Raw genomic sequence first — 14,286 nt, forward strand, 5'->3', positions numbered from 1 at the left:
TTCTGAGAATCCTTTCAGAGAGTTTCTAATGTGGGGCACGGAGGTGCAGTGGTTAGCACTGCCACCTCACAGCAAGACCAAGTGAATAGTTCAAAAAGTCAGCCGTCTCTCCAACCTCCCCTCCATCTCTAACTGTCTGCAGGTGGAGAAGGAACATCCTCTGAGGTTTAAACACTGCAGATATTCTTCTTCCTCCAGTACTGTTACACTTGGTTCTTCTGCCATTTTTTCCTCTCCTAAAGAAACTCTTAAGCCTCCTAAAAGTCTCCCTAGCCCCTCCTAACGGTTTTTCACTTCAGGAACTCTCTTAAGGGCTCAGACGCTTTGTGAATAACTTTTATCTCTACCAAGATTCAGTGCTAACTTTCAGGGGAAATATTTTCTTGGAATTTCATCACTACAGGCTTCTCTTAGTACTTGGAAGCTTTATCTGTTCCTGTATTGATTCCTGAGAGTCGGGTGGGGTCGTGTAACGCAGAAACAGAGTTGGAAAAAAGCCTCAGGTGTGCAAAAGCTGGTGCTTTCCTTGTTTTTCACTGATGAAAGGGGTTTGTAAGGTTGGACACATGTGGACCAGGTGGCTTGTTTGGTTCAGGTTCCTGGTTTTCATGTGTGGAAAAGTTGGTGTAGCATGGGACCTGAGCAATGGAAATGTGACATTACTTCCTGTATTACTCTGAGCAGGGTTACTGCTCAGAGTAATACAGGAAGTAATGTCACATTTCCATCAGGTTTTCTTCCTGATTTTTCATCCTTTCCTGTGTGCCCTCTGAACAGAGTGGAATCAGATGCCTGCTTTTCTTTCTTTCTCAGACTAAAGTTTGAACACTCGTGCAGCTGCTTTGACTTGCAGCCTGCCACAGAGGAAGACCGTGCCTCCAAATCACATGTCCTCCTTCTCTTTAGTGCTTCTCTTTGACTGAAGATGCGTCTTTTTAACATTTTTTAACTACTCCAAACATCTCAAGATGCATCAGAAAAGAAGCCACCCCAAAAAAAGTAACAGGGAACGTTTGGCTGCTTCTTTGGATCATCGATCACAAAAGCACAGGAATGATGTCGCAGTTCTTGTCTGTTGGATTGTCTTAAATAATAAAATATGTGTTGATGTGATAATTACATTTTCTACAACGCTACTGATGCAATCTGACGTTTCTGTTGGCCTCTGTAAGTCACTGAGCATGTTTCCGGTGTTTTCCGTGTTCTCCCAGGCTGTGATGATTTCATCACGGCGGTGTTCGACTTTGCTAAGAGCATGTGCTCGCTGCACCTATCAGAGGACGAGCTTGCTCTCTTCTCAGCGTTCATTCTGCTTTCTGCAGGTACGTCCTTCCTTCACCATCTGATCAGATGTTCTACACTGACTTGTTGAGTTAAATAACTGTGTGTGTGTGTGTGTGTGTGTGTGTGTGTGTGTGTGTGTGTGTGTGTGTGTGTGTGTGTGTGTGTGTGTGTGTGTGTGTGTGTGTGTTTGTTTAGATCGGTCGTGGCTGCAGGAGAAGCTGCAGGTGGAGAAGCTGCAGCAGAAGACTCAGCTTGCTCTGCAACATGTGCTGCAGAAGAACCAGAGAGAGGACGAAGTCCTGAACAAGGTACCCGTGGTGCATGCAAACCTCTGTGTGTGTGTGTGTGTGTGACACACACACACACAGAGTACATGAATGGAGCGTAAACATGCAGACGGGAACTAAACTAAAAATTATACTCAAATTTGAGCCACACAGACTTTTCTGAAAAGTTCGAGCTTAACATCCGAAAAAGTGCTTAACTATTTTTTTCAGCATTTTAGTAAAACAGTTAATTTGAAAATGAATAGATAACAATGATAACTAAACATTTAAATATGATTTTGATTAAAGTCTTTGAGCAGACTGTTAGATTCATAATTACAGAAACATACACAGTGATGTCTGCAATGAACGCACTGTATTGTGCTTGTCGATGTACTTGTCAACTCAGAAACAGTTTGACGCACAACTGAAAGTTGTTGTGGTTATCAGTATTCTTTTGTTGCACCAATGAGTTGGTTGTAGATGCAAAAAATCATAATAATGTGCTGGCAGAGAAAACTAACCAAAAACATGGTAAATATAATCCAGCAGGGCATGCCTAATGGAGAAATAGCTCTTTGCTGCCCTGTTGTGGACAAGTGTGGAAGTACAACTGTATAACTCATATTTCTCCACTGAGCACCAGTGAAGTTAAGGGTGTAAGAATACTCATGAGACTGTGTATGGTAGACTCTTTGTGATCACATTACACATTATTCTAAAGAGCTAAACATTAATTTATTCCCACTTCCTTTCTTCGTCTTTTTCTTCTTCTTCTTCTTTTTTTCACTTCTCCGCTTCTATCCTAATTTCTCTTTATTGTCTCCTCTTTTCTATTCTTGTTTCCTTGTCTCCTCCCTTTCCTTGCCTCTTTCTTCTCATTTCTCCCATCAGCTCAGATGTGAGGCGTCAGCGTTGCGTTCGCTGTGCAGTCGACACACTGAGAAGCTGTGCACGTTCAGAGCCGTTTACCCGGACATCGTTCGATCGCACTTCCCTCCTCTTTATAAGGAGCTGTTCGGTGCTGACCTCGAACTGACCCTGCAGAACAGCGACTGAACTGTCACTGGCACCAAAGCCGGTGTATCCAGACAGATTGCGCCCAGTTTCCATAGACACTGCGGACGGGGCGGCGTCCTACACAGCCGAAGATGGCGACTGTGCAGCTGCTGTACTTCATCTCCTGGACACCTGACACAGACACAAAGAAACCCGAGTTCATCTTCTCCTCAGTTTGTTTTTCCTCCTCCTCGTCCTCCTCTCGTGTCTGTGAGTTTGCTCTGAGGAGTCAGGTGGTCTCATTAGCCCACGTCATGTATCCAGGCTTCTGAACCTGGATCAGACTCACCTCTAACAGTACTCGCACTGATACTTGTTTTTTGTTTCGTTTACCTGATTGTTAAAGCTTTGAGTTTCCTGCGTTTGTTGGAGAGAATGATGTTGGATCCATTGACTTGTCCACAGACAGTTTTACTTTATGATCAAAAGATTAAAAGGTAGCAAAAATAATTTCCTAATTTTAATTTGCAAAGTAAAATTGTTCTTATCCTTTGTGAGAGTGAGTGCATATGAAAAGCACCACATTCACACAGCTGCTTCTACAACTTTGGATACTTTGTGGAAATGTTATGTTACATTGATCATAGTCTCAGCTGATATTAGCAAAATGATCAAATAATCCCAACGTCCTCTTGACTTCTATCCAGTGACATCAGTTGCAACATTTTCAGTGCTATTTACTGAAAATACTGTATGAGTCATTGCTCAGATACATAGCACAGCACCACAGCCGTGATCTCCAGTTCCAAAGTGACAAAAACTGCATTTCCTTTAATCACCACTTGATGCTAGCTCTGAAAGTGAGTCGGTGCATAGAGACTCCTATGTTGGAATGCCAAACTTACAAAACAATACAAACATTTATTTTGGAATCTGTAGTTTTTTAACTCATCCATTTAGCTTAAAGTCATTCAATTCAATTTTATTTATACAGCGCCAAAGAAGTCGCTTCAAGGCGCTTTATATTGTACAGTAGACCCTACAATAATAGATACAGAGAAAAAAACGAACAATCAAATGACCCCCTATGAGCAAGCACTTTGGCGACAGTGGGAAGGAAAAACTCTCTTTTAACAGGAAGAAACCTCTGGCAGAACCAGGCTTAGGGAGGGGCGGGGCAATCTGCTGTGATTGGTTGGGGCAAGAGAAGGAAGACAGGATAGAGACATGCTGTGGAAGAGAGCCAGAGCTTAATAACAGGTATGATTCAGTGCAGAGAGGTCTATTAACACAAGTCCCATGATGCATTGAAGAAACACCCAGTGCATCATGGGGATCCCCCAGCAGCCTATGCCTATGACAGCATAACTAAGGGAGGACTCAGGGTCACATGATCCAGCCCTAAATATATCCTATTGTCATGGCTGCTTAATTGATGGCTGTCTGCCTTTATTGAAATTATGTGACAACTGGTATGTGCTGCTGTGAGTTGCAGACTGTACAAGCTCTGTGCTTTGTTTTTGGTGAGTGAAATTATAGTCATTTATACGTCTATTACTAACTAGCAGATAGCACATGTGTTTCTGTGCATTGCATTCATAGCAGCTTGCTAACCAAGCTTGCTACCATCAGCTCATACCTCATACTCAGCAAATATTGTGACATCCATCATCAAAAAAAAAAGGTTAAAAAACGATGGGTAGTCATCCATCTTTTATATACAGTCTATTAGGCCCACTAAGGAAATATCAAATCAATAACTGAGAAAAGAAGAAAACTCAAATGAATCCATGTGTTAAATTAAAGCTGTTCCTGTTTCTGCAGTGGTCTGGGACCAGTCTGCGTTCGTTTCCAGTCTCTATGAGGCATACAGTGCAAAATCTGGTTCTGTTTGTGTGCCATGATGTTCGTACTGCCATCAAAGCAACTCGGTGGTTGTTCACAACACTTTCGATGAGCTCTTCTCCTTTGTACCAGGGTGCCGTGTTCTGGTGTACATGTGTGGCCCCCTGTGTATGCAAACCTTTTATTTTATGTTATTTTTAGCACAAGCTGTCTGCCGTGTCGAAGAGTTGTAGAGCTTTCACATCATGTTGTATCTGCCCTCTGTGACTGTCATTAACTCTGTCCTAACTTTCACTGCAGGGCCCAGGGTGTAGCTGATGAAATAACACAGGATAAATACAGATTCTGCTTCATCAGTCACCATTTCTTTCAATTTACCTGAAGATGAGTTGTTTTTTGTTTTTAAATCTGATTTGATGAGTAATAAACTACTGTGCAGTGCTGTCAGCAAGATTATATTGAGGCCTCATCCCTTCTGAGGCATCAAATCCCCAAAGTTCTCTGTTTTAGATGTTAATGTTGTGTCTTTTCTTGTAGCCAAGGAGACAAACTAAATAGTAAACATGATGAAGACAGCTGATTAATTTTACCCAATATAACGAATGATTTTTATCGGTTAAATTGTGTGTAATTAAAACACCCATGCGACAGGTCCTCCTCCCTTCAGCAGCAGAGATTTAACAGCCATAGAATCAGTCTCTATGATTTCACTGTGACCCCCATCCTCCCTCGCATTCATCCAGCCTCCTCCTCCTCAGCTGCCCATCTGTTGCATGTGTCCCGGCACCTCCTGCAGATATTCACAGCAGTAAATCTTTAGCACCACCTGGTGGCTGTGACACTGAGCTGTATATTTTACTTTGTGTGTGCTTAAAAGCTTTTTACTCTGTTAGATGCTGGAAAAAGAATGCAACATTTAAACTTTTCCCTTTCCTGTAAAACAAGAATATGCAGCAAGCCTCCACTCAGATTAGCAGACACACTTTACAAATTACACAGAGGATTACAAAAGTAAAAACAAAGAAACAATTAAACATGTGTTATCCCTCCTGTATTTCCAAAAGAAAAATCATGTTAACATGATTAGAATTCAATATAATAAGAGCAATACTACAAAAAACAAGCTTTGAGGAGCAATACTGACCCTGCCTCATAGGAAGAAACAACAACTATGCAGTGTGAAGAAAGGGATGTGTTGCACTAAAGGCAGTCTCTCCACTGCCTAGAGTGTGTGTGTGTGTGTGTGTGTGTGTCCACCCCTGTTTGTGGAATTTTTACCCACGTGCAGCATCAGAACAGAAGAAAGTCACAGTGAATGAATCCATGAGACTTGCTGTCAAACGTCTGTTTGGTTGTTTTTGTGCCTCTTAGGCAGCAAAAACACACCAGTCACAGGTCCCAGACTGTGGAAGTGAGCTCCTCTGAATCTTAATAAAAAAAAAAAACACAACGCATGGCTTCAGACTTGAGAAAGTCACAGATAGTGTTGGGTCTGTGTTTCCACAAGCCCCACTAGTTTAGAGACTTATTCTCGTTAACGACAAAAACAAGACGAACATCTTTTACTTGCTAGCAAGGGAGGCCCCAGCCGGCGTCTCAGAAAGTACTCTGAATCCTTTTTTTTTTTTTTTTTTTTTGCCCGTCCCGTTTGGCTCTTTTGCCATCAGAATTCTGTCTTCGTCTAAAGGTGAAGAAAGATGCCCAACGGATTTACTTTACCAAATGGACCGTCCCAGCCTTGCCGTAATGGTCTATTTGATTCACCTTTTTTTAAAATTGTTTATTTTATTTTCACTTGCTAAATACGGGACAGATTTGACTGGGGAAAAGAAAGAGGGAAAGAAAAACAGCGGGGAAGAGGGACGGGGATAAAGGGCAAAAAACAACAAAATAAGCGGACAAAAAATCCATCTATCAATCACCTGGATCACCTGTTGAGAAAGAAAAAAGAGAAAACAAGCAGAAGAAAAAAAAAGAGCAACATAATAAACAACATCAGGATGATATATGTGAATATAACAGTAAATACTAAATATTAAACATTACTGTGCAGCACGTAAGATCGACAGCGCACAGTGTGCTTTGAGGTAGGAGCCAAAAAGGGTGTAGTTTGTGTTTGTGAGCACCCGTGTGTACAGCCTGTGAGCAAAACTCCAGACATCCAGAACACAAGAGGCCAAGGAAGACCAACAGAGGGGCAGCCGCGCCACTATCCCAGAAAGACCTGAGGAAAGCCCCAGATGAGGGGTCAGTCAGCAGCCGCGGAGCCAAAGCCAGGGGGGGTTGCAGTGACGTGCCCGTGAGCTCCGCCTGCAACCAACTGTGCCAGAGTGACCGAGCTCCAGGCCGAGAGGCTGATGGCACCCCACCCCCGAAGTGAGAATCATTGAGAATAAATAATTTATTTTTGGTAAGACCATCATTTTTATAGCGGCAACCCTTCCCATGAGTGATATGGGTAGACATTTCCATCTAGCCAGATCGCCTTCTACCTTCTTTAAAAGTGGGATATGGTTTAATTTAGTTAGATCTGCAAGCTTGGGAGAAACGTTAATACCTAAATATTTTATATTTCCCGATTGTGGTAGTGTTGAAGAAGAATTATGGAGGGAGCAATTAATCGGGAGGACTGTAGATTTTGACCAGTTAATTGAGTAATCTGATATTCTTGCAAAAGAGTTTATCAATTCAATCACCCCAGAGATATTGGTTTGTGAGTTTTGGAGAAAAAGTAACACATCATCCACATAAAGGCTGATTTTATGTTCCACATTATTTGTGGTGAATACAACGTTTTATAGAAATTCCTGAAAATGTTGTTTATTTGTTTCGGGTCATATACTGTGTTCCCAGATGAATCTTGAACAGCACATACAGTTGTTTTTTCTTTATTTATTTTTGGCTGGTGTGCTAGAAATTGACCGGATTTATTACCATGTTTGTAATTTTGTAAGCTACATACTAAGAATTCTGTTTTTTTATTTTTATTTTATCAATTATCTCATTTAATTCTAGTTTTGTTTTGCGTATTTTGTTCAATGTTTCCTGATCTTGGTGGGACGCGTAGGCTTTTTCTAAGGATTTGATGCTTTTTTCTAATTCCTGAATATTCTCTGAATCCTACCACAAAATGACCCCGGCGACGGCCTCCGCTTGCTGCCTTTTATTGGGAAGACAGTTCACACAATACACATCACAGCAAAGCAACGCCCACCATAACCCCCCAAAAATGGTTCTAAGACAAGGCACTATGTGTGTGTATGTGTAAACATCTGTATGCATGTGAGAGTGTGTGTGTGTGTGTGTGTGTGTTTGAGTGAGTGTGTGAGAAGTTGTGTCTCTATGTATGCATGACTTCCTGCTCACCAAAAGGATCATAAAAGCAGGAAGCAACATCACAAGAAACAGATCTTTCAGATAGAATGTATCTGCAATAAAAGCCTCTCCAGCCAATGGTCAGAGACAAAGGAATGTCTTGATCCTATAGATTGAACTCAGACCTTACAAATTTAAGAAGCACAATGACAACATTCAACAATTAGACTTTACAGATAGCATTACACCAAAGAGTAGAAGTTAACAAGACTAGTGATTTTACTTTGGAAATGGGATGATTCAACAGTCTCGTTTGATCTAATGATAATTCTTTCTCTTTTTGTTGTAAGTTCATTGTATATAAATATTCTTATTTACATATTAAAAGAAATGTTCTGTGATACATACACAAGATACTGGCAAGCGAAAAAATCCAGGTTTCAGTCTCTGTGATCAAAGTCACAGTGCATGTGCCTGTTCAGGATGGATGTGCAGGATTGTTCAACATCCTTCACTCTCTTCCTCCAGAGTCTAGCTCTACGCCCACATCACTGATCTATGATTAGTTACATGTCAGAGGGTTAATTATATTTTTAGTAATGACCTAGTAAAACTAAATTTTGACCTTATTTGAAAGAAAACTACCTGGATGATGATCATCACTGGATAATCTGCTGGGTGGTAGGGTCGTCTGTATGTTTTGTGCTGTAATTTAAAGAAATGTATACATTTATAGAAGGCTGAAACAATGTAGAGATGCAGAATCATACATCGTTTTTATTACCTGCACCACCTCCCAGGTGGCTCAGTCTGTGGCCGTTCCTGGTTGATTCTTTGTCAAGTGTGTCATCGAAACATCTAAAAACTGAGATTAATGCTGATACTTCAAATTTAATTTGCAATCTTTACACAAAGTCTGATATTTTTGTAGCTCAGGATGCTTTTCTGTTAAAACAGGATGTGTTTGTGTTGGTTACTTTCGTTGGTTACATTTTCAGAATGTACCTGCTTTACCTGCTGGTCAAGTTTTATTGTAAAAGCACATTACAGACGATTGAATTTGGTTAATGGGTCACAAAGCTTGCAGGTTTCGCCACCTGCAGACTCAACTCTATCATAGTCCTAATCATATCAGTCCACCTATGTTGGCTGCCATCCCTATTACCATTGTACATTCTGCTTCATCTCATCACGTCTCAGTCTTTAGCCCAGTAACAGTATTTCTATACCTAACTTTAGCCATAAATTATGTAAAGCAATAATGTAAATCTTGCCATTTTATGCTTTGTCTATTGGTTAGAGTACAAAAAACCATGTCAATGCAAATTTTAATTGATAAGTTAGGAGCAGGCCTAGATAGACTCCACTGTGGACACAGGAGCTAACGGTGAAGCAGTGCTTTCGTTATCTGGTTGTTAAGTGATGACGTATTAACCCTGCTTCCAGGTCCAAGCTCCTACTACGTTCATCAAGGGTCTTGCCTTTTTAACGTGTTGTGTTACTTTGTATCTTGTTTTATTTAATATAAAAAAAGCCACTAATAACCCGTAGTCATTGTGAGCTTCTGTGGGGTTGTTTTTTTGTTTTTTGTTTTTTTTTAGTGCTATTCATGTGCAGCACCTTTTTATGCTCATATTTAAAAATTTTACTATAGCCCATGTTCTCACAGCTTGCCAGAAAGCAATTATTATTAAGAAATAGGTGTTTAAGTTTTATTATTGGAACGCTTCAGAAAAGAGTCACTCTGTGCAGAAGATTTCAACGGGTACATGAAGCTTAGGATTAGGAATTTTCCTCGTGTCTTCCAAACCAGCATAATAAAGTGGACATGAAATGTATTAAGGCTAATTTACACCATAGAGCCCTACTCTACTCTAAATTAACTTTTAGGGTTGTCCAACTCCAGTCCTCGAGAGCTGCTGTCCTGCAGCTTTTTGACGCATCCTTGTTCCGACACACCTGAATCACATGAATGGCTTGTTATCATGCCTTTGCCAAACTTGATGCATGCTGAAGAGGTAATCCAACCATTTGATTCAGCTGCGCTGGACAGCAGCTCTCGAGGACTGGAGTTGGACACCCCTGCTATACGTGAAGCTGGATTTAAGAAATACGTGTTTTAAGTTTTTAGAGCATGTTTAGTGCCATCTTGTGTCAGTGCAGAACATGGTTGTTTGCAGCTAATAGACTTACTTACATTACTCTATGGTAGATAACTCAGCAATCTAAGGGGTCACTTTTGTACTGCCTCTGACTACAACAGTGTTTTTTTTCTTAAAAAACCAAGCATATGATGTCCACTTTTACTCTCTCCCACTGGGTCTTCGTTGTTGGCTAGCTTAGCTGAAACAGGAAAATCCACCTGTTAACCAGGATGTTGGGGGTTTGTTGAGCATTTTATGAATGAAAGCAGTGTGGAGGAGAGCTTGTTTGAGTCTGGTGCATCACGGATTTGAGTTTATTGAGCAATGTAACCAGATGATGTCTAAAGATGTAATCAGTACATACAGTACAGTAGTCTTTCTTTTACTTAGCACATCAAAGGAGTTTACAGTTATAACAGCTTACTTACATGCACATCAAACCGCAAACATAACTACCCTTTGTACTCAACCCAACAAGGAAAAATCTCTTGTGTCAGTGCTGTACTGGCACAAACTGGCACTAAACATGTGTTTCAGTTTAATGACTAACCTTACAGATGCATTAGGTGTTCTTCATTTTCCACGTCTTTTCCCTGCCATAAGGTTTCCTTTGTCTGTGCCCATCGGGGACGCTCACATTGAATTTATCGAGGGGAAAAATGTTGTCGTTCATCCCCTTTACCTTTACTGTGTTAATAATTATCCTAACTGTAGCTCTGTAGGTAGCCACCAGCTAGGCCAACTTCCAAAAACCTTGAAACATTGCTGCTGTTTAGTTTTCTGTCTTCATTTAAGTCCAAAGTGAGTCTGAACACGGTTTATCATCTTTAGACGGAGACTAGTGAGCTAACTTCCTGTCATGTTCAGCTCTATTTGTAAATCTTCTTTTTCATGGATGTTAAACTTTATTGTAACCTCTGTTAGAGCAGCCACAGTAAACATTTCATTGAAGATGAACAAATTTGGGCCATTCTTAAGTCTCAGTATTTGAGTTGGGAAACCAAGGAATAGTCTGGAACCTGAAATGGCTAATGATGCCAGACTTAAGAGGTGGATACTTCTTTGAAGTGTGCCACCTGGGCCACATGCTAGTCGATGAGTTGTAATATGAATTCTCTGCCGATGAGTCAACGCAGTCCCAAAAAATGGCCGGCATACAGATGTCCTTACTCACGCTCACTGTTTAATGATGAATCTGACCGTAGCAGACTCACAGACATGAAAATTCTTCATTTACCTGTTGAATAGTTCTGTGTTATCACTTTACATTTTTCGTTGTCATTATCCATCACCTAAATGCATACCCTCCATGGCCGCCCCTCGTTCTGTAAGTAACTTCATCGATTTTTCTGTACAGGCCACAAGAAAATACTGCTATAGATGCTGCTGAGCATCAGTCTTTTTAGAGTACCTGCTGATTTATATGCATCATAATGTAAGATACATGGTTTGATATGCACAGCTCAGTCTTTAGTAACAGTTGTTTTTGTGTTTTTGAAATGCGTAGGTGCTAGGTTAACAGGGTCTCGATTTTACCAGCTTTGCTACATGTATGTTTCCTCACAGGAGGACACATTAAAGGAAACCTGTGTTTTACTGTTCGTTTATTATAACTGTCCAACAGTGACATTTAGACAGGTCGCCATGTTTAACTTTTTAACTGATCTAAATTTTCCATTAAGTTTAAATAATATGAACTTTCACAAAACTTTCACTGTCAGAAATAAAATGTGCAATCTGACGACATATTCCTTCTAAGAAATATGCACCTGTTTACGGTCCTTAGTTCTACAAAAAATGAATTTTCCTTTAAATTATCAAATGTAATTATGATTATGAAATATCATAGTACAGTAATGTTATTTCCCAGCCTGTACCTGTATCAGTGTGTTAGGCCTGGGGCTGTCAGTTTCTCATTTCAACTGGTCAAACATGACTGCTTTTGATACAAACAGAGCTGCTGTATGTGAAATATAAAAAAATAAATAAAACTGGGAAAGAGAATTTTTGGCTTTTTTTTTTTTAATTTCTCTTATTTTTGCTGGTGGTTAAAAATAAATCCTCAACAGCTGGTTGGCACACTGAACCAGCATGGCTACCACAGCATCCTGCAGTGACATGCCATCCCATCATTTATTTTTCAACAGCACAGTGACCCCAAACACACCTCCAGGCCGTGTGAGGGCTGTTTGACCGAGGAGAGTGATGGAGTGCTGATGGCCTCCACAGTCACCTGACCTAAACCCAGTGGAGATGGTTTGGGATGAGATGGAGCGCAGAGTGAAGGCAAAAGGACCAACAAGTGCTCAGCATCTCTGGGAACTCCTTCTGTTGGAAAACCCTTTTCAGGAGACGACCTCATGAAGCTCATGGAGAGAGAGGCAAGAGTGAGCAAAGCAGGAATCAAAGCAAAGGGGGGATATTAGGAAGTAGCTCAAATATAAAACATTTCACACTTTTTGGTTTATTACATAATTCCACATGTGTTCATTCATAGTTTGGATGCCTTCAGTGATAATCTGCCATGGAAATAGTCATGGAAATAAAGAAAAACCATTAAATGAGAAGCTGTGTCCAAACTTTGACTGGTAGTGTACATGTGTATATATATTTCTTGGTGAAATTGCATCAGGTCATCAAAGCAATGATGATTCTAAAGCGGATGAAGAAATGGAGTTGCACAGATCAGGAGTGGCAGCATCTGTTTAAGCTGGGTGGAGTACCTCAGTATTTGTATATTCCAAACAATGACAGGAACACTTTGTGCTTCTGTCTGTCCTTCCATGTGAGGAGCAGAACCAGCTGCATAGCTGTATGTATGGTGATGCTGAGGCTACAAAACAGGTTGTATTGATGAAGTATGGCACTTTCCCAATAAGACAGACACGCTGTTTAACAATTACATCCAAACTTTTTTACAGCATAAGCAGGAGGCATCCAGTTTCTCATTCCCAACATACCGATGATTTATCATGTCCTGAGGCATCTTATAGTAAGGCAAGAGGTACCCTTCAGCATCCTTACGATACGCTCCAGATTCATAATTGAATCCAGTAGAATGCTGCTCGTGGCGGTAACACTCGCTCCAGCTGTCTATTCCAGCCCTAACCCTAACCTTAACCCCATCAGACAGTGTTTTCCAAAGTGATCATTATCAGAGCGTAAAACACATTTACATGTATAGATTCATTCCAAACTGCTCTCATGGCACCAAACACGTAACATACAGACGATTGCTCCCATGGCGTCGGTGTGTTGGTTATCCGGAAACTGTGAAAGCTCCTGAGGAGCAGCAGAAGCACGTCGATGACTATTATGAGAAAGACTGTGTCAGAGGAGATCCTGCAAGCATATTTATATTTACCTCACAACCAGGTGAGTGGATTCCACCTTTAGGACCTTTCCTGGGTGATCTCACCAGTGAATTAGATTGTGGAGAGAGAGAGGAGAACAGACACACACCCGGTTGCTGTCTCTGATACCGTCGAGTGTGATAAAAAGAAGTTTCATCTGAAGAAATGGTAAATGGTAAATGGCCTGTATTTATATAGCGCTTTACTAGTCCCTAAGGACCCCAAAGCGCTTTACATATCCAGTCATCCACCCATTCACACACACATTCACACACTGAAGAAGGATGCAACTGTGAAAAAAGTCCAAGTGGTCGACAACAAACGCAGAGTGCTGCCTGATTATATAACACTACCAGACTACAGCATCCATACTTAGTGCAGTAGTGGGCTCTGGTAATTTTGGTCGACAGTGTTATTGAAAATGCATCCAGAGTTATTTCATAATTTCATAATTTAATAAATGATTTTGCCAATGATTTAGAAGTACAACAAGTTTTTGCTGCAAATGTCCATCATAAGAATTTAAGTTGTATTTATTTAGTTCAAAACTTGTTTATTCAAGTAAAATCTATCAGACTAATTATGTTGAATAAACCCAGACTGAGGAGGTGAAAGGATGCTGGAGAGCATGCAGACGAATCTGGCACTGCTGGAGCTGATATACAAATCATCACCAAGTGTGAGCAGGATTATTATCAGTAATGCAAACATAGATTTTTTTAATGCAATGCATTAAAAAAAGCACTAAAAAGTACTCCAGTATTCTTCATAGATGCCTGTCACTTGTGAGATGGGGCGAGCGTGAGGAGAATGCGCTGACTTATGCATCTGTGCATCGAGCTGATGACAGTGCCAAACATACAGGAAGGAAAAATGTTTTATCAGCTGTGACCAGATCAGCAGACGTGACGTGGAATGATTGTTATTGACAGACAACAAGAGTGTTACAGCCGCTGCAGGGTGGTATTTATTTTTACAAACCCTCGCAGGTTTAAACACACTGGTACGTACAGCTATTGGTCCATATATGAATGTTTTTCTTTTTTATTACTGCTAAAAGATAACAGAACAAATGTTTTA

General features: G+C 40.6%; 1 protein-coding gene across 6 annotated transcripts in view; it reads left to right on the forward strand.

Moving 5' to 3' along the window:
• LOC309701800 (nuclear receptor ROR-alpha A-like) overlaps positions 1-11,857 on the forward strand; it is a 176,424-nt gene extending 164,567 nt beyond the window's left edge. For all 6 annotated transcript variants that reach the window (XM_082526033.1, XM_082526034.1, XM_082526035.1 and 3 more), the window contains 3 exons: positions 1,212-1,322; positions 1,480-1,592; positions 2,445-11,857. In XM_082526033.1, the coding sequence (XP_082382159.1) occupies positions 1,212-1,322; positions 1,480-1,592; positions 2,445-2,609 (389 nt within the window). In that variant the 3' untranslated portion in view covers positions 2,610-11,857. The remainder of the gene's footprint in view (positions 1-1,211; positions 1,323-1,479; positions 1,593-2,444) is intronic.
• Positions 11,858-14,286: the final 2,429 nt, after the last annotated feature.

The sequence above is a fragment of the Aulonocara stuartgranti genome, assembly GCF_965226115.1.
Source record: "Aulonocara stuartgranti genome assembly, chromosome: 1".
In the NCBI taxonomy this organism is placed as follows: Eukaryota; Metazoa; Chordata; class Actinopteri; order Cichliformes; family Cichlidae; genus Aulonocara; species Aulonocara stuartgranti.